Source organism: Octopus sinensis, linkage group LG3 (assembly GCF_006345805.1).
Source record: "Octopus sinensis linkage group LG3, ASM634580v1, whole genome shotgun sequence".
Taxonomy (NCBI): domain Eukaryota; kingdom Metazoa; phylum Mollusca; class Cephalopoda; order Octopoda; family Octopodidae; genus Octopus; species Octopus sinensis.
Genome location: NC_042999.1, coordinates 86,826,755 through 86,847,986, shown reverse-complemented (window position 1 = coordinate 86,847,986; position 21,232 = coordinate 86,826,755). Strand labels below are relative to the sequence as shown.

At 36.7% G+C, this 21,232-nt stretch overlaps 1 protein-coding gene across 1 annotated transcript in view; it reads right to left on the bottom strand.

Moving 5' to 3' along the window:
• Positions 1–21,232, bottom strand: part of LOC118762501 — a 114,718-nt gene that overhangs the window by 31,665 nt on the left and 61,821 nt on the right. The window contains exons 16-21 of the mRNA XM_036501124.1: positions 20,536–20,680; positions 14,103–14,169; positions 13,018–13,164; positions 11,677–11,749; positions 6,628–6,758; positions 2,108–2,131 (exon numbers count right to left, since the gene is read on the bottom strand). Coding sequence (XP_036357017.1) covers positions 2,108–2,131; positions 6,628–6,758; positions 11,677–11,749; positions 13,018–13,164; positions 14,103–14,169; positions 20,536–20,680 — 587 coding nt within the window. The remainder of the gene's footprint in view (positions 1–2,107; positions 2,132–6,627; positions 6,759–11,676; positions 11,750–13,017; positions 13,165–14,102; positions 14,170–20,535; positions 20,681–21,232) is intronic.

Genomic DNA, 21,232 nt, shown 5'->3' with positions numbered 1-21,232 from the left:
CAGGGGAAATTTCTAGTCAAAGATAAACCTCTGTACTTGGCTTTCATTGACATGGAGAAGGCTTTTGATAGATTCCCCCGATCTCTGCTCTGGTGGTCAATCCAGAAACTAGTGACATATGAGTGGTTACTGAGAACTGTACAAGCCATGTAGAGGGATGCTGTCAGCAAGGTGAGGGTTGGCAATGAGTATAGTGACGAATTCTGGGTAGAAGTAGGGGTCCACCAAGGATCAGTCATCTTCAGCCCCCTCTTGTTCATCATAGTCCTCCAGGCAATAACAGAGGAATTCAAGACAGGTTGCCACTGGAAGCTCCTCTATACTGATGACTTTGCTTTAATAGCTGAGTCACTACCAGGACTACAGAAGACGTTTTAGGTGCAGAAGCAAGGTCTAGAATCAAAGATACTTAGTGTCAATCTAGCAAAAAACAAAGTCTTAGTAAGTAAGGAAGGCAGACAAATCACAAATCCCTTCAGGTAGATGGCCCTGCAAAATCTGTAGAAAAGGGGTAGGTAGAAACTCCATAAGATGTACCCAGTGTAAGCTAAGGACACATAGGAGGTGCAGCAATATCAAAGGGAAGATAGTTTTTGTGTGTGGCAGATGCACAGGGGCAATAAACATGGAAAATGTGCAGAAAACAGCTTCCGGCACATGCCAGTGGGAAAAACTAGAAGCAGTTGATAGCTTCCATTACCTAGGTGACCAAGTCAATAGCTGGGGTGGATGTTCTGAGAGTGTAGCTGCTTGAATAAGAATAGCCTGGGCAAAGTTCAGAGAGCTCCTACCTCTGCTGGTAACAAAGGGCTTCTCATTCAAAGTGAAAGGTAGACTGTATGATGCATGTCTATGAACAGCCATACTACATGGCAGTGAAAGATGGGTAGTGACTTCTGAGGACATGAAAGAAAGGCTTGAAAGAAATGAAGCTAGTATTCTCTGCTGGATGTGTTATGTTAGTGTGCATACACGACAAAGTGTAAGCGCCCTGAGAGGAAACTTTGACGTACATACCTACATAGGTAAATACGTACATACATCATACATATATACATACATACATACATACATACATACATACATACATACATACATACATAGGTAAATACATACATACATACACATGCACACTAATTGTAAACAAACTTCCTCGTTACACAAGCCGTATGCAATTTTCTGTGAAGAACATATCTGGCCATGGCACTGTTTGATGTTCAAAGGACTTGGGAAAATATTACTTTGATTAGAAGTAGGTAGGGGTCAACAATAGAAAAAACATCTAGTCACAGAAATTCTGTCTAAGCTAATTTTTAGCTGCAGGCTAGAATAAGCTACATGGCAGGCCCTGCAACAGATGGCTGAACATGATTGGGGAAGATCTCCTGAGGCTTGATGTCACCTTGGATGATGCAGATGGGCTGATATGGGACTGTCAGTGATAGAGAGCACTGGTGGACTTGGCTCTACATATGATGACATCTCTGGGAGCACTAACTTGAAGTGACCTCAGCTCCATCAAGAAAGAGCATGAACCAAGAAACCAAAATGCCAAACCTCTGCAAGTATGGAAAAGTAGACATTAAAACAAAGATGATACTGATATTCATAGTAACTGCTTATATTACCTTCAGCTTTCATATCATTAAGTAGAATTTTTATTAATGGTCAATTGATAAAACAAGTGAAAAATTATATTGAAAGAAACAAGAGCAATCAGAGAGCGCAAACCTCCACCAAGGCAAGAACAACATCCTCTCAACAATTAGCCAGAGATGATTTTTAAAATGAGAATATCTGAAATAAACTTGACTGCTCTCACAAATGTGAATACTAAAAATGAATCCACCTGCTCTCAAAAATTAAGTAGAGAAACAAGAAAAATAATCCAGAGTCCTTGTCTGTTACTGGATCGATCCCAAAATCTTATCAGTTCATTCCAGTCACGAGGCCAAACATCACTGAAAGTTTCATCTGAATACATCTGGCGGTTCTTAAGATATTTTGTCCATGGGCAAAAAAAAAACAAACAAACAAGCACAACTAAAAACAATACCTCTGCCTTCGCTAAGGCGGAGGTAATAAGAAAAACATAGCTGATACTTACTGTCGGACTGCTGGAATGTTCAGGCTAAAATAGAAATGTAGTCAAAGTTTTATTAATTAAATCAAGGAGGTGTTAAAGTAGAAAGGATGAAAAGCAAACCTTGTGTGTGTGTGTGTTATAAGTTGATAAGTATTGAAAACTCAAATTCCATAATAATGGATATAACAAGACTAATATTTTGGTTGATGTGGGTTTCACATAAGAAGCAATGTCTAAGTTACCTGTAGAGAAACCCTACATTCCTCATTCTTTCAATTATAACAATGTGTGTTCTGCTTGATCCAGTCAAATGAAAAGCCTGCTTAGGAAATTAACATGCAAGTGGCTAAGCATTCTACAGACATGTGTACCTTTAACATAGTTCAAAGGGAGATTCAGCACGATAGAGTGTGACAAGGCTGGCCCTTTGAATTAGAGGTACAACTCATTTTTGTCAGCTGAGTGAACTGGAGCAATGAGAAATAAAGTGTCTTGCTCAAGGACACAACATGCTACCAGGAATCGAACTTATGACCTTACAATCACAAGCTGAATACCTTAATCACTAATCTCAGATCTATCTAAATAACAAATGAATTAGATAAGGGTGCTATTCTGTGAAGTGTTGAGTGAGATGAATAGGTCTGAGAAAATATGAGAGAAAGTTCATGTTGTTTACGAGAGGAAATATATTTTTCAGAGGCCATTATTCTGTAAATTATGTAGCTAGAAAAACTCCCCTTGCACTATATGTGAAAAAGCCATGAAGAAACAATATGATAGGATTTGATCTAAAAAAAAATTGGTCTGAAATATGGTATAACAATAACCAAATAATTATGACATTTACTCTGTGCACTGGAGCTAATAGCCAGATTAAAGGCAGTGATAATGTTTGTGTACAGATGTTATGGCTCAAGATCATAAAAACATTGTAGTTCATAAACAATAAAAGTTATTACAGGTGGAATTTGAAGAGATAGAAGTGACAAACAAAATGCAAGAATCTTTTATTTTGAGTTGATCTGATTATGCTAGGATATATCCAAACTGTAATTCATATTAACTGATATTTTTATTAAAGCTAAACTGAGAAAACAAGAGCAAAGATTATATTAAAAGGAAAAGTCATAGCTGATACTTACAGAAAGATTGACTTGATAACAATGAAAAAAATAAAAAACAGAAATGAGAATAACCTTTTCTAGGGGTATTTTATGTGTAGACCATGAATATAACATCCATTTCTTTTGTGACCCTCCAGTGTCTCATAAATTACCACCTTACTTATGTCAAATACACTGATGGTTCTGTAGGAATTGAATGCAAACAGGATTGGACCAAAACTGAGAACTCTAAAAGTTATGAACGGATTTTCATATAATTTAATGGGGTGTTTCTAAGGTATTTGTAAACCTAACCTATGAATATTACAAAATACACTCAATATTTTTATAGTTATATGGGTCCAAATCCATGGTAAATCTGACAAGAAACCACACCTCATCACCCAACAGGAACTCAATGATCTATTTCGTGTTCTAACACTTACCAAGCAACAGAGTGAAGTCCTGGCCTTATGTCTACAATAATGGAACCTGTTGGATAAAAATGCTCAAATAACAGTATTTAGGAAGCATTCTGCAGATCTATAGCAATTCTTCACTTTGGAAAACAACTTGACTTATTGTAATGATATCAGGGACCTATTCAATTCCCCTAAGCTGACTTATGAACCAAATGGGTGGAGATTATTCATAGATGCATCCCTTTATAGCATAAAAGCAGTTCTGTTGCACACTTCAGTTCCAATTGCTCACTCAGTCATTTTAAGAGAAATATATGAGAACCTCACTTTTATTCTAAACCACATAAATTAAATGGAGCATGAGTGGCTTATTTGTGCATACTTAAAAGTAGTATCCCTGCTTAATGGGCTACAAACTGAAGACATCATGTGCTTCCTTTGCAAGTGGGACAGTAGGGCTAGATCAGAACATTATGTATGCTAAGAATGGCCACCTCGGAGAAACTATGACACCTGGATGCCATAATGTAAATTATGAGCCACTAGTTAAGGAGGAGAAAATCATTTTGCCACCACTACATATAAAACTGAGCCTAATAAAGCAATTTACCAAAGCACTGCAACATAACAAGCCATGTTTCCAGTAGCTCAAGGTGATCTTCCCTAAAATAAGTGATGCCAAGATTAAAGAGGGCATATTCGTAGGCCCTCAGATTCGTCAACTTATGGTTGATGAGGTCTTCAAGATGACAATGGATGAAACTGAGCTAGTGGCCTGGCATGCATTTAAAGATGATTGCAAAGAACTTCTGGGAAAGCACCAAGTGACCCAGTGAGTGAGTATAGTGGAGAGCCTAATCAAGTGCTACCAAGATATTGGACGCAATATATCACTGAAGATACACTTTCTTCATTCTCATCTGTCCTTCTCAGAGAATGCAGGAGTTGTGAGTGATGAGCATGGAGAGAGGTCCCATCAAGATATAGCATCAATGGAAAACAGGTATAAAGGAAACTGGAGCGCAGCTGCACTGGTTGACTTCTGCTGGAAGCTGAAGCTTTAAACACTTAAGATGTCTCATAAATGAAGTAAATACTAAAATGTAGGTTAATACATGATATAATACTAACAAACATGCCAATTCATTATATATTTATGAATTAATTACAATGGACATATTTGATCTGACTTTGGGAGCAAAATATATTTATAGCATTGTGGAAATCGGTATAAATTGCATAGTTATTAAGTCAGTAGTTTAGATGAAAATGTGATGTGATGGGAAATTTTTGTTACAAATTTCAAATTTAGCAAAATCAACTTCATAATAAAATGTACATGAGAACTATGTTTTTTTTCTTGACCCTGAAATTTGTTGTACAGTGTTTATCAGCCTAGAATAGAAACGTAATCAAAACAATAATAACAGAATCAAGCGATTACATAAGTTTCTGTTTCAAATTCTAAGTTGAAATGTGTGCCATTTAATATATGCATATGTATGTGTGTGTGTGTGTGTGTGTGTGTGTGTGTGTGTGCACGCGCGTGCATGTGTGTGTATACACACACATACATTTATGAATGAGGGGGCACCCAAAAGTAACCAGAAAAGCCTGTTGTAGTTCAGGCTTCTGCCGCAAGAAGCCACTTGATGCTGCTCTCAAACATTGGGCTATCAACCAGCTTCATCAAGTGAAGTTGTACTGTCATATGGTGCATCTTTGTTTTGCATTGCTTTTCCCCATTTTTCCCCGATTTTTGCGATGGCTGAAATGCAGAAACAGCATACTTCCATGAAATTCTGTTTCCTACTGGGGAAAATGGTGGCTGAAACAGTTGTCATGCTTCAAACAGCTTACAAGGACACTGCCATGAGCAAAACACAAGTTTCTGAGTGGTTTTCATGCTTTAGGAATGGTCACTTGTTGCTTGAAGACCAACCTCAATCAGGGAGACAATCTACCTCCTGAACAAATGAAAACATCATGAAAACTCCTGAACTGATCTTAGAGGACTGTCACTGAACAATTGATGAACTTGTTGATACAACTGGTGTATCCTGGAGTTCCTGCCAACAAATTTTGAGCAAGGAATTGTGAATGAAAAGTGTAGTAGCAAAATGTGTGCCTTAATTGCTCAAAGAAGATCGAAAGTAGTCACAACTGAATACATGTTGTGAACTGAAAGAACAGTTGGAAGTTGATCTGAACATTTTACAGAAGGTCATCACTGGTGATGAAAGCTGGTGCTACAGTTACAATCTGGAAATGAAGCAGCAATAAAGTTAATGGTAGCATTTTGACATGATCAGAATCTACTGGCCTATAGAGATAGATTGGACAGTGAACAGAATACATACTGCATCTCTTACAATTCATTAATGTATACCAGAACGCGCAATGTTATTCTCTGTAATGAAGACATGACATAACTGCATTCTGTGTAAAGAAAGTTGCATGTCATAGGAGTACTTTGATCAGAACTAACCGAGAACAATGTTAATGTGAACATACTTGAGTTATAATAATCAGCGGAACCTATTAACAGGTAGGATGCTTTTCGATTTTCCTATCCATTAAAATTTTTATTAACAATCAACTAGGGATAAAAAAATGAGCAAAAATTATATTAAAAAGAAAACTAAATTAGAGCTGAGACAGGCTGAACGTTATGACAATCATGCTAAAATAGAAATGTAGACAAAAGTTTCATAATTCAAACAAGCAATAAATATTGATTTCAAATTTTGGCACAAGTTCAGCAAGTTCAGGGAAGTGGGTAGGTCTATTACATCGACCCCAGTGTTCAACTGGTACTTATTTTATTGACCCTGAAAGGATGAAAAGCAAAGTTGACCTTGGTGGAATTTGAACTCAGAACATAAAGACAGACAAAATGCCACTAAGCATTTTACTTGACATGCTAACAATTCTACTAGCTCACCACCCAAACCAAGCAATTAATATTAATTTCTGTTTCAAATATCAAACAGGAAAGGGTTAAAATGTGTACCTTTTTAAGGGGTTCATGTGGCTTCTTCTCTGACAGAAATTCCCTACGTCTAGGCTTTTGAATTCTTCCATATCTGTCAGGTTGCTTCTTCACATTGGGATTTTCAGGACTTTCCATGCATCTTTGAAATTCTGAAGATGTGGAACATGAACAAAATTTAAGGGGACTAATCATACAAGGTTTGGTTAATTACTAAAACAATTCTGTAGTTTGTTTATTAGATTAACAATTTCAAGCCAACTGAGAGTAAATACATGTGTGTGTGTGTGTGTGCATGTGTGTGTGATTGTGAGTGTGCATGTCTGTGTGTATAAATTAAAAGTTTAACCAGGACACTAAATATTGGTTTCAAATTTTGACACAAAGCCAGCAACTTTGGGGAGTGTGGGTAAGTTGATTACATCGACCTTATTGCTCCACTGATATTCATTTACCAACCCCCAAGAGGATGAAAAGCAAAGTCAACCTTGGCAGGATTTGAACTCAGAACATAAAGATGGATGGAATGCTGCTAAGCATTTTATCCGGCATGCTAATAATTCTGCCAGTTTGCCGCCTTAAGGACATTAAATAATAATAAAATTTAAGGCATCATAGGAAAAGATAACAAATGAGGGGATGTATTCTCGAGACATTCAAAATATTACTCATATAGTCAAATGATTTGCTGTATGTTATTGTTAAGGAATTCTCTTTTTTTCTTCCTTCTTTCTATCTTTTTTTCTTCCTTCTTTCTATCTTTTTTTCTTTTCTGTTTTTTCTCATTTTCTATGTTTATTGATGATCATTTCTGCTTTGAAGCCAATCTTCCAAAAATAAGCTCCAGTTTGATCACTGTTCATCCTTTTCACAGGAGTAGTTGAGAAAACAAAATGGGTAAAAATCTGGCTATATTTCTGGTTTGGCAACTGCAAGAGAAAAAATTAGCCAAAAAAAAAAAAAAAATTCTGTACTTGGATTTTGTTGACATGAAGAAAGCCTTTGACAAGATCACCTGTTCCCTTATGCAGAAGCTAGAGATAGGTGAATGGTTAGTAAGAGATGTACAAGCCATGTTCGGGGATGCTGCCAGTAAGATGAAGATTGGAAATGAATATAGTAATGAATTCAGTGTACAGGTAGGAGTCCACCAAGTCTCAGTTCTCAGTCCTTTCTTGTTCATTGTAGTCATCCAGGCCTTAACAGAGAAATTCAAGATAGGCTGTCCTTGAGAGCTCTTCTACACTGCTGATCTTGTTCTTGTAACTGAATCACTACCTAATCTAGAGAAGAAATTTCAGGTGTGGAAACAAGGCCTAGAATCTAAGGGCTTTAGAATTAATTTAGCAAAAACCAAAGTCCTAGTAAGTAGGAAAACAGACAACTAACAAGTCCCTTCAGGGAGCTGGCCCTGCTCGATATGTAAGAAGGGTGTTAGTAGAAACTCTGTACATTGTATCTAGTGCAAGCTTTGGACTTCATAAGAGGTGTAGCAGTATGACAGGAAACTTAACAGAGAAATATTGTCTTTGTGTGTGACAAATGTGCAGGTACAATAAGTAATAAACATGCACAGACAATACACTCTTTCAAATGCTCAGTGGGATCATTAGAAGTAGTAGGTAGCTTTTGGTACCTAAGAGAGCAAGTTAGCAGGATGAAGTTCTGAAAGTGTAGTTGTTAGAATAAGAATGTGCTGAGCAAAGTTCAGAGAGCCTTTACCTTTGTTGATAACAAAGGGCCTCTCCCTCAGAGTGAAAAGCAGATTGTATGATTCCTGTGTGTGTACAACTGTGTTATATGGCAGTGAAACATGGGCTTTGACTACAGAGGAGTTGTGAAGGCCTGAAAGAAACGAAGCTAGCATGCTCTGCTGGATGGGTAATGTCAATGTGCATGCATGACAGCGTAAATGATTTAAGAAGAAAGCTGGGTAGAAAAAGCATCACATGTTGTGTGCAAGAGAGAAGAGTGCACTGGTTTAGTCATGTGATGCATATGGATGAGCCTCACTGAGGAAATGACAAGGGACTAGGAAATGTAATAATTTATTGTACTTGAAAAGACATATCAAGCTAAGTAAAATCACTGTCTTCCATACATACAGGCTTGTCCTTTCAGGTGGTGGAGCCACATAAAAAGCACCTGTGTACAATGCTGTGTAAATACACCTGTATGGGTGCTTTGTAAACACACATGTCAGTGGCATGTAAAAAGCATCTAGCATACTTTAAGTAGTTGGCATTAAGAATGGCATCCAGCCACAGAAACCATGCCATCACAGATGATTAGAGTCTGGAAAGCTCTCAGCTGGCCAGTTTCATGCCAAACCGTCCAACCCATGCCAGCATGGAAAATGGACATTAAGCAATGATGATGATATGTTTCCATATATTTCCTAATGTTGCTTGACACCATCAGAAGTAGTGATCCAGCCATAAAGTGTCAAATTATGAGAACCTCTGATTGGCAGCTGGTAAAGGAAATTCCTCAGTTATGTAAAGTGCTTTTTGCATTCTCTTACAAAACTTTCTGCTCATTATCACAGATTTTACCGGAATTATTTCCCATACTGGTTTTCACAAAATTTAATTTATGTTATTGTTTAATGTTATATGATGAATTAAGAGTTAGTCATAAGATTCTATACAAAGGGGATACTGTTTTTCAAAGTGGTTGTAATTTATTAGGATTTGTCATTTATTAGCATTGTTGCACAGTATATATGAAGTATGCATGCATAGAAATACAAGGAATGTCATGACGCTGGTCTAGACTTTGCTTTGTTGAGGATGTCCAAGGCAATAATAAATTTGTTGATTTCACTACTTAACTTATACATTGAAATCTCTATTGTTTATTATGTCCAAAACTATTAATCAGGTTTTATTAGAATTATCTACCTTGCTAATTGTTTCTAGACTTTAAACATCCCAAGAGGAAGTTTTTGCATACTATTTGCCTTAGATAATCTTAAATGTTCAAAGTTTTTCAAATCTCTGAAATGTATAAATGAAATCTTACCACATTAAGAGATAGCATGTAGTACTTTCTCTCAAGGTATTTTCCCTTCATCTCTGTTGTTGATATTCATAATTAATATCACTACATTCACTCTCTCTATATAAATCATTCTCAGTCTTGTCAACTAAATAGAAAATGCTCCATTGATGAGGTTTGATAAAACTGAAACATAGCCATATTGCATAAACTGACATTACAGACTAAATCCACTCACATCTGTATCACCTCTATTGGCCAATAATTTCAATCAAGTGATCTTATCAGAATTATATCCCATTTTTATTGTTTTTAGATTCTGAACTCCTGTAGCAAGAATTCATGTTTCTAATTGCTAGCCATTCTAAAAGTTCAATATACACAAAAAAACTATATATATTTAGTTTACTTATATTTATGCTTCTTTCACTAAATAAAGTTGAATAGCATTAATCAAAGTTCTTGAGTCAACTCTGTAATATTGGCTTCAAATTTTGGCCAATTCTATTACATCGACCCCCAGTACTCAAAAGCTACTTATTTTATTAACCTCAAGAGGACGAAAGGCAAAGTCAACCTTGGCAGAATTTGACCTCAGAATGAAATGCCGCTAAGCATTTTACCCAGTATACTAATGATTCTGCCAACTCACCATCAAGTCAACTCTGTAATATTAAACAACAGTTGAGAAAGTGGACTGTCTTTATGACAAGCATAAAGAATAAAAATGGAATAAATATAAAATCCACAGCATAAGTTTTCTTTGATTTCAAATAATTAACATGTTAGAAAATTATTATTTGCACTGTGTACAGTGAGATCTGGAATTATAATTTGCTTATTTATTCTTAATATGTCTAGGCAGGTTTAGACACAAAAGATACTGAGTTGCTGTAGTGTACATCATAAGAGAATAACTTCTCCCTTTTACAACAACAGTGTTTTCAACACATTAAACTCATTGGCACATCATACTAGGGCACCAGTGTTTCACCTCCAATGTACAGATCTCACTGCACATGATACAAACAATGATTTTACATTGGTTGGCAGATATAAGTATTGATCAGAAAACAATTTGTTTGCTGAAAGTATAAACAAAGCCACAAGCTTCGTTTAGGCTCATAGTTCCAACTGCTTTGGGCTGATGAGACACAAGTTGAAAGACCAGTGTCCCAGAATGCCATGTGTTGAACACACAGTTGTCATAAAAAAGGAGAAGTTTTTTTTCCAGTGATTCACACATAAGCAACCATTATATTGTGCATATGAACCTACCTAGATATGTTAAGAATAAATATGCAAGCAATCATTAATAACATATTAAAATGCTAAATAGAATATCATTAACATGTCTATGAGAGTATCACATGCTATCTGAAAAATGTAAGATTCCATATATACATATGCTGTAACTTCTGGATCTCAGAAATTTTAATCATCATCACCATCATCGTCATCATTTAACATCCGCTTTCCATGCTGGCATGGGTTGGATGGTTTGACAGAGGGTTGGTAAGCCAGAAGGTTGCACTAGGTTCCAATCTGATCTGGCAAGGTTTCTACAGCTGGATGCCCTTCACCAACCACTTCAAGAGTGTAGTGGGTGCTTTTTACATGCCACTGGCATGAGGGCCAGTCAGGTAGCACTGACACCAACCACGCTTGAATGGTGCTTTTTACATGCCACCAGCATGGGACCCAGTCAGGCAGCACTGGCATCGACCACACACGAATGGTGATTTTTACGTGCCACTGGCATGGGTACCAATCAGGTGGTACTGTCATTGGCCATGACAATGACTTCACTTGACTCAACAAGTCTTCGCAAGCGCAGTTTATTGCCCAATGATTGAAGGGTACTCTTAAATGGGCTGGTTATGCTGCACTGGCATAGGCTATGGTTATGGTCTCACTTGGCTTGCTGGGTCTTCTCAAGCACAGCATATCTCCAAAGGTCTCGGTCACTTGTCATCACCTCAGTGGGGCCCAATGTTCATTCTAGAGTAGGAAATGAAGAAAACTGAAGCTGGTTGAAAAACCGTAATTGTGGAGGGAACATCAATTTACCTGAAATACTTTTAAACCTGTGACTGACTTCATTGCCATCAATAATACTTGCTAGTGTGTCCTCGGGGGTAGACTACAACATTGAGACATTATATAAATTAAGACATAAATGAAAAATAATACAAATATTTTATAATTGAAACACAATGTAAATATTATTGGTATTGATAGAGTGAACTGCAATATAAACTGCCAATATAATGCAATGATATGCAAATTTGATATCAGATCTGCAAGATTTCAAAGATATTAATCTCAAATCAATAACTGAACTTTTATCTTTACTGTTAAAAATACAACTTTAATCTATTTATTTTTATGCATTTGTTTTTATAATTTTATTTCTTCATTTTAATATTCTCTTTCCTTGGTAAATACTATTTTAGTTTAATCTTAGAGTAACAATTCTGTGTAACTTAACTTCATTACTAATGAAAGGATCACATGCTTTGTCAAAAGGTAAACGAAGAGGGAGAGAATAATGACTAGTATAGGCATAAAGCCACTTCTCACAATACTACTTCACACTTCTCAGTTGAGGGGCTTGTCTTACAAGTTACTTGGTAACTTCACTAGTGCTGGCGCCAAATAAAAAGCACCCAATACATTCTGTAAAGTGTTTGGTTGATGTTAGGAAGAGCATACAACTGCAGAAACCATGCCAAAGCAAACGTATCTTGCATCTATTTTCATTCCTCCACTTCACTCTCTATCTGGTATCTTATCTAAATTAACTATTGCTTAAGCATTTTCTCACACTGTCTCCAATGAAGGGATATAATAAATAGCCTGGAAACAGCTGTAAGACCTTCTTTTTATAACTGTTCTAAAACTTCACAGCCTTGGGTTTTTTTATCTCATTCTGAAAAAAATTTTACACACATACATACATGACAAATCCACTAAATCCACTCACATGGTTTTAGTTGGCCCAAGTCTACAGTAAAAAACTTTTGTCCAAGATGCCATGCAATGGAACAGAACCCAAGACCACATGGTTGGAAAACAAGCTTCTCAATAATACAACCACGTCTGATGAAAACTGTCCCTCTGCAGCTCAGGTCATAGATGATTTGTTCAAGAAAGTGAGAGAGAGAGAGACAGACAGACAGACAGAGGAGAAATGACTCCAGTGCTTCACTAGTACTTTATTTGACCTCCATCTTCTACATCACTGCCAAAAGAATGAAAGGCAAAATTGACCTCGATGGATTTTGAACACAGCTGTAATGATAATTACAAACATTATAGCTAAACTTCTAGCAACGTTGCTAATCAACTACCTTAATTGTTGACATTCTCTCTTTGATAGTTAATGCATGAAAGTTAAAGTGAACTAACCTGTTCTGCAATAACTTTGTTTATAACTCTCATATAATTAAAAAATGCAGTCCGCTTCACATTTTTTAAATTTTTCTTCTTTTGCTGAGTGGACCCACTCTGAAGTGTCTCAAGATCATTGTTACGTTCCTTAAACATTTGATGTGCCTAAAGTATTAAAAATTATTGATGCATATCTGATTATAATTATTCTGATTCTAAACATTTAAATCAAACAGAAATTTCACTCATCACTCATGAGGAAGAAAGACTTCATATTAGTAGAAAAAAATAGCCAAATCTCTCACAAACCACAACTCACCATTATAAATAAAGAATTGTATAATCCCTGATATACATAAAATAAAAAGTGAACTGATAAGGCTAGAACAGCTTTTATCATAGGTTTGCTTGATGAGGGCTGTATGAGAAGTAAAAAAAAAACACAATGGCAGTAGTAACTGCATTGTTTATGAGGAAGTACCATATAGCAAAGCTATATTGTAAAGGAAATAGTACCACATTGTCAAACACTGTGAAACAGTATTACATTGTCAAATAGTAACACATGATAATGCAGCTTCATGAAGTAAGACAATACCACACCATGAAGCAAGACCACATACTGAAGCAGTACTACATGGTTTACACACCAAAAACATATTTAACCCTTTAGTATTTAAACCAGTCATATCCAGCCAAAACATTATGCCTGTTTTATGTTCAAACTGGCTAGATCTAGCCTCTCACGCCTACTCTACAAAGTCAATCTAAAAATAAACATTCACATCATCAAAATTTCAGTTATGAGATAATGCTGGATTAAAACAAAACAACTGAATAAATAAGCATTATATTTGACAGAATAATGTGAATGCTAAAGGGTTACATGTCAATAAAAATACCAAAACTTTGAAATTAAAGTTGAAACATTAGTCATATTAATTGTAAAATATCATAACTAAATATCAAGTTAAGCCAATAATTAAATTTAATTTTGTGAAACATAAGAGAAAAAAAATTTGGAGATATTTTACTTTGATAATCATTACATTGGCTCATTTTGTAACAGAACTCAAAATGATTTCAAAAATCATATTGCTTACGGCTTTATCTTCACTTATAAGACATTCAGTTGTGTCTGGTGATGAGTGATCAACATAGAAAGGCAACCTGTTGAAAAAAAAAAAAATTCATAACCAAAGGATCAGATACAGCAAACATTGACACACATTTCATTTTATTGGAGCATTATGTGAATTGGTTAGGTGCTCGACTAACAAGTTGTAGTCCCTAACTCTTTGGACATACGTTTAAACATCCTACCTGCTTCTGTCAACTTAACTAGCAGATAACTGCATAGCCATTGATAACCACAATTAATGGTTAGTTTAAGTAAAGGAGTTACAACATATATACAAATATGCAACTTCTCACCAAGATAAGATTTGTGTGTGTGTGTGGGAAGTGAGTGTGTGAGTATATATATATATATATATATACATATACTAGTTGGGCCCCCTGTCGTCAAAAATGACAGCTAATTGTAGTATTTTATAAACAAATAAGGTGCAAAACCAAGATTTTGGTTTAATAATTCTTTTATTACTAAATTTTTTGTGAAAAATCTATCTGCAACTAACATCCTTTGACTGCTTGTTTCCTTCAAAAGAATTTTCAAGTTTTCCTTCCTTCTTGTCTGACTTAAGGCCACATAAAGCTGGCCTTGACTAAATATGGGAGCTGGCAAGTAAATACCAAATACACAGAGTTGAAATGCTGTTTGATTTTTCTTTTCAGCGTTGAATGTTCACCGTCCCACTTCCATTGCACACACACACACAAACATTCACAAACCTTCCTTTTACATACACACACATAAACTCATACAGAGTTGAAATGCTGGTTGATTTATCTTTTTCACCGTACAGTTTCCATCATCCCACTGCGAAGTTTACCACCACTCCTTCCTTTCTCATTCATATGTTGTGAGGGAGAAAAACGCAAGAGTATTATTATAGTAGCTAAGGTACAAAACCAAGTTTTTAGTTTAATAATTTTTTTACTGCCAAACTCGTGAAAAATCTATCAGCAACTAATATCCTTTGACTGCTTGTTTCCTTTAAGAGAATTTTGAAGTTTTCCTTCCTTCTTGTCCGACTTAAGGCCACATAAATCTGGCCTTGACTAAATACAAGAGCTGGTAAGTAAATACCAAATACACAGAGTTGAAACGCTGTTTGATTTATTTTTTCAGCATACAATTTTCATCATCCCACTACCAAGTATGACATCACCCCTGCCTTCCTTATTCATCAATCACCCCTTCCTTTCTCATTCATAAACACAAGAGTATTATTATAGTAGATTATCTCGGTAACCATGGGAGCTATGAAAAAAATACAAAGCCCAGCAACACTACTGGATCATTCTACACATCTGTGTAATTTTTCGTGCAATTCCACCCAGTCGTTTGACTGTGAATCCCAAGACAAGAAAATATACAAGAAAGAATCGACCAAGTTAAATTTGTATGTATAGATATAGTGAATGAAAGAGAGAGAGAGAGAGAGAGAGAGAGAGAGAGAGAGTGAACAAACTAAAAAAATCTAATACTGAACCTAGCATTTACTGATTTAGTAAAGGCCTGTGCTCTGATGGTTGTTGAGGAAGCTTGGGGCAGATGATTGGCTTCTGAGGGTTCTACAAATCATGTACAGAGGCGCAGTCAACAAAGTCAACACATAGGATAGTAAGGACTCTAGCCCTACAGAATGTAAGGTAATGTTACTAGTGCCAGTATCATGATAAAATACACCTAGGACTGGGAAGTGGTTGATGATAGGAAGGGCATTCACCAAGTAAAAATAAAAGTATGAGAGAGAGATGGGAACATCTGACCTGTCATGGAGAGCAGTAACCCCAAATAAGTACTGACTTGGACTGTGACAACACATCCAACCCACACCAGCAGGGAAAGTGGAGACAAAATAATGATGAAGATGAAAAATTGATTAATGTGTTCACTCATTTCCCCATCTCTTTCCCATACACTTTTGCAACCGCTATCCACCCACATTCCCTCTTCCCCTGTTCCTACACAGTTTCAAATCTTTGTTATTAACATCTGGAATTATCTTCATATTGACAAGAAAATTTAAGTCAATACTAAGTATTATAATTGTATACTGAAGTCAAGTGATTCAAGAAGAATCCTGTGGATGAGTATAATCCCAGAAGTAAAAGGAACTTGGGGAAAAAGTGAGATTTGAAGTATCAGATAAAAGTTATACAAATAATAACTGGGCAAAATATACCTAAACTATGTGTGTTTGAGAGAGAGAGGGGGGGTGAGAGTCTATGACATATTTAGTGGGGACAACAGATAGAGGCCATGGGCTGGTAAGGGTCATGGTGCACCCTACTTGTGATTTACTCTAATGCATGTTTTCATGTAGCCCTAGGTCTAACAAATCAGAAAATTGATGTTGCCAGAAACAAAACTGGGATGGAAGATACCCCCATGGACTTTTCGACCACTTCCAGGGATTGTATTGAGAGACTTGCAATATCTCCCAGCAAGGAGACTGAAAATACAGCATTGAATGATCAGGAAATTTGTTCATACAATGAGGAATAATTCCTTTTCCATGAGAACATTTGCTCAGACCAACATGGAAAGACTGCTGCACTTTGGATGTCATACATCGACCATGTTTGGGTGACAATGTGCTTTCTGCAAGCTGCAAAGGCATACAACTTTACAGTATACACACAGTGTCTCTGCCTTATGCCTGACTTCTTCTTCAGCTTCAGAGGACAAAACTATGCCAAGTACCTCACATTCTTTTCGATCTTAATTGCCAACACTGAACATTCTCATCCTGGTGCAGAGGATCTATTAAAAAGAGGTGCAATCAGTGTGGCGAGATCCTTTATTCCAGGAAATAGGTGTGCTGTTGACAAAACAATCGAAGAAACTTTTATGAAACATGCAAAATCAAAAGATGGAAGTGGCTAGACTGGAGCGGGCATAAGCAGTCTGCCAACAAACGACAGAACCTATCAAAGATGGACAAAGTCAGGTAATGAACAAGCCAAATTCCTTCAGGTTACATTTTGTCTAGCAGGAATGTCTGATGAAGAAGACAATGGACTGCAACATTGGGATGTTCACCCTTATGAAATTGTGACCAGTGAGAAACTTGTCTCAAGGACCATTGCAGCTATCAACAACCTTTTTAACATTCCAGATGATGGAAATTTGTATAATCTATCATCTGGTGCTCTGGCTTCAGAAGAAGTTCTGAAGGATGTCCTCACTGATGAGACTGTTGGTAGTCTAGCAAAGGAAGACTTCATAGAAAACAGACCAATGAAGAAGGATGGCTTCTTTGTTCCTATTAAATGCCCAAATTCGAAAACCATGGCACACATGCACAAGTCCATGAAACTCTCTACTTCTCAAAACAAAGTTGTCAAGTACAAGCAGCAGGGAAACATAGCGTTTCAATTACTAGTGAAGTCTCAAGCACAGGTTGATCGGAAACTTGACCTTGACAAACTGTTGACATACCCATTGATGCCTGTTCCATACAGCATTGGATTGGAAGATGGATTTTTAGCAAAAACAGACAAATTGAAAGGCTTCAAACATGTGAAAGAATGTGATGATGCACAGTTACAAAGCTTTATCATTGCTTGTATGAGATTCTTCAAACATTTGGGGAAACATCTTGTAAGGTGTTGGGATCTGCTCTTCACCTGTTACCTGTCATATTTAGCACTGACCTGTACAAGGAAGACTCTGTAAAAGGGGCGGAGTGAAAGACAAGGTTTTGGATACAAACTCATCCTGAGTGGTGAGAAAACAAAGAGTCCGAAAGATTGGAAAGTCTTTCTTGCAAATGATGAGAACAAGACATAGTTCATTCAGCTTTTGCTTTCAGCTTGAAGGAGTGAGGTGTCTGCCGACATTCTCACTGGACATGGGATGGTACTGATATGTGAAGGAAAGGCTTACCAGTTGATATCGGATGGATATAACACATTCTGTCAAGAAATACACACTCTCAAATCTTCACAGGAAGAAACTGACAGTCATGTGATCCTGTATTGTATGTGTGCCAAAGAACAGAGATGCAAATCCATTCGTGTGAAGAGTCCCAATTCAGGTATATTTTTCATCTTACTTCACCATGCTAGATTTCTGGAAGGACTTCAAATTCTATTTAAAACTGGAAAGGGCAACACACGATGCTGTATCAATGTGACCAAGCTGACTGGGTTATCATGCCTTCACCGGGTGCGATAGTACCAATGCTTTCAAAGGGGAGGGGAAAGTGAAGGGACTGAAAGTCGTTAAAACAGATGAAGTTGACGAGGAGGTGATGAAAGCACTGGAGAGGTTCATATGTGAGTTGTATGGTAACAAAAAGATGAAAAAGGTGAATACATTGTGGTTCACAACCTTGTGAGCAAAGTGTGGGGCATAGGATGATTTCACAAAATCTAAGTTATTCAATCTCACTTTACTACCCCCATGTAGAAATGTCCTTGAGCATCTGTTCGCTAAAGTAACTTCCAGACCAGGATATGGAAGCTTGCAAACATTACAAAGCCTTCAGTGCCTAGACCAGACAAACGACATGGATAGACAATGGAAGCTGGAATCACGAAGCTGGAGTGGGCAGAGGGTGAAGTGATGCCCCATCAGTTGGTGGATATTCTGGAAGAAGAATTTGAAGATGAAACTTGTGCATCAGATTCTGACCCTGATAGTGGCAGTGAACTTAGTGAAAGGGATTTCCTTGACAGAGTAGAATCGGACAGTGATACTGAAAGTAATGGTGATGATTATTAATCGGACACTTGAAATGACTCCTGAATGTAAAAGATGGTTTACAAATAATGTTATCATCTTTGACAATTATGGGACATAGGTGGACAGGATGAAGTCCAATGCATTACAGAGTTAATAAAACTAAGAACAGATATAACTGTCATGAAAATAAGATACAACTCTCTTACTCTCTTTACTCTTTTACTTTTTCAGTCATTTGACTGTGGCCATGCTGGAGCATTGCCTTTAGTCGAGCAAATCGACCCCGGGACTTATTCTATCGGTCTCTTTTGCCAAACTGCTAAGTGATGGGGACGTAAACACACCAGCATCAGTTGTCAAGTAATGCTAGGGAGACAAACACAGACACGCAAACACATACATATATATATATACATATATACGACAGGATTCTTTCAGTTTCCGTCTACCAAATCCACTCACATGGCATTGGTCGGCCCGGGGCTATAGCAGAAGACACTTGCCGAAGATGCCACGCAGTGGGACTGAACCCAGAACCATGTGGTTGGTTAGCAAGCTACTTACCACACAGCCACTCCTGCGTCTAGGCAAGAATTTGGATAAATGCTTATTGGAAATGTGTTAATTCAAATTTTAATAATCTGAAGGGTGCTCAGCTGACATTTCTAACTCAACTTTAAAGCAAACTTGTACATCCATTGTTTTAATCCTGTATATGTACCAACCAGGGAGGAAGGTAACTGCTGCAAGACTTGAAATGGATCTTGTTTAAACTTGAGAGATAGAAAGTATCATACAAGCTGGCATTTGTTTCAATATTAAAATTATATGGCACATTTCATAATGACCATGGATAACAAACTGCTAAGGCAGTAGGTAGGGTCGACTTTTGTTTACTTTTGACTTCAATGACCTCTTTGATGAAAATATTTGCATAATTTGATTCTTCATTTTATAGATCAACTCAAATATCATCTGTGGTAATCTGCAATGATTCAAGGAAAGATTCCAAAGACTTGCTAGATTTTGCCTTACTTCTATTTGACACATTCAGCAATACATACAAAACAGTATGTAAAAATGCAGAAATATCTCACATTCCACAGCATAAACATTACTTCTTTTCAATTTTTTTTTTACTTCTGGTATTAAAAAGCACATGTAAACCTTCATTTGGATTCATTTTCAATAAAAAAAAAACGTTTTATGGTGTTAGTGATAAATAAAACCCGTGAATGTGAGGTATTATAAGTAAAGGTCAAAGTTCATGACCTTTTAACCTCTGGTGACATTTTTACAGAATAAATTCATTTATCATTGTAGATCTTGACCAGGCAATCATTTTAAGTGGTCATTTGAAATATTTTGGCAAAGAGTTGCAAAGTTAGAGCTGTTAGAATTTTCCATTCCCCTAATTTTCTGCCTCCAGCTGTAAAAGTGGGTGTGGTCAAAAAGTCCATGGTGAGGTATCTTCCATCCCAGTTTTTTTGCAGGCAACATCAATTTTCTGACTTGTTAGACCCAGGGCTACATGAATATACTCATTAAAGTAAATCACAAGCAGGGTGCACCATGACCCCCACTAGCCAATGGCCTAATAGGCTTACTGTGTTAATGTGCCCAATGAAGATCAGAAATTGTAAAACAAAACATAGAAGTATATACAAGCAATAACTAGAGATTAAAAAACAAAAAAAGACATATAATATACAAACATAGATTTTTCCATTCTTAATGCTTGGTACTGATGTAAATACTCAGATTTACTCAGTGTACTTTCATCAACAGGTGTTACTGTATCTGGTATAGGTTTCTTTATCGTCATTGACATCAACTTCACTTTGTAGGAATTAGGTAAGTCTGTAAAGATATTAAATGAAAGTTAGAGCTGCTACATATTTCATTGTTATTTGGCAAAAAAATCTATCACTGATCTATAAATAATTTATCAGGTTAATGTATTATCAAGGACACCCATCCTACTAGGGTTCAAGCAATTGCAACACTAAACTAAATACAGAATGTACAGCTTGAAAATTGATCAGATGTATGACATATCTGGGATGGAAGCACAGATGTCACTTACAAGCAAGTATGACTTAACAGCATGTACCATGCTCTCCCTAAATGCCTAAGCACTTGTAAGCAGACAAAGATACCTTCTTGTTCCTCTTAACCTTGGCTCAGCAGCATATTAGTGATGTGACAGATGGAGAGAGAGAGAGAGAGAGAGAGAGAGAGAGAGAAGGCTGTAACAACACTTGGGTGGTACTAAGTTTCAGTTAAGATTGAAGGTGCTGGCACTGTTATGCACCAACTTCAACACTTAACCTCCAGAAAAATAGAGGTTGGTATAAAAGCCAAACTTGCTCTCTTCAGTTTAGTTACCATGCCTATCCTCACCTATAGTCA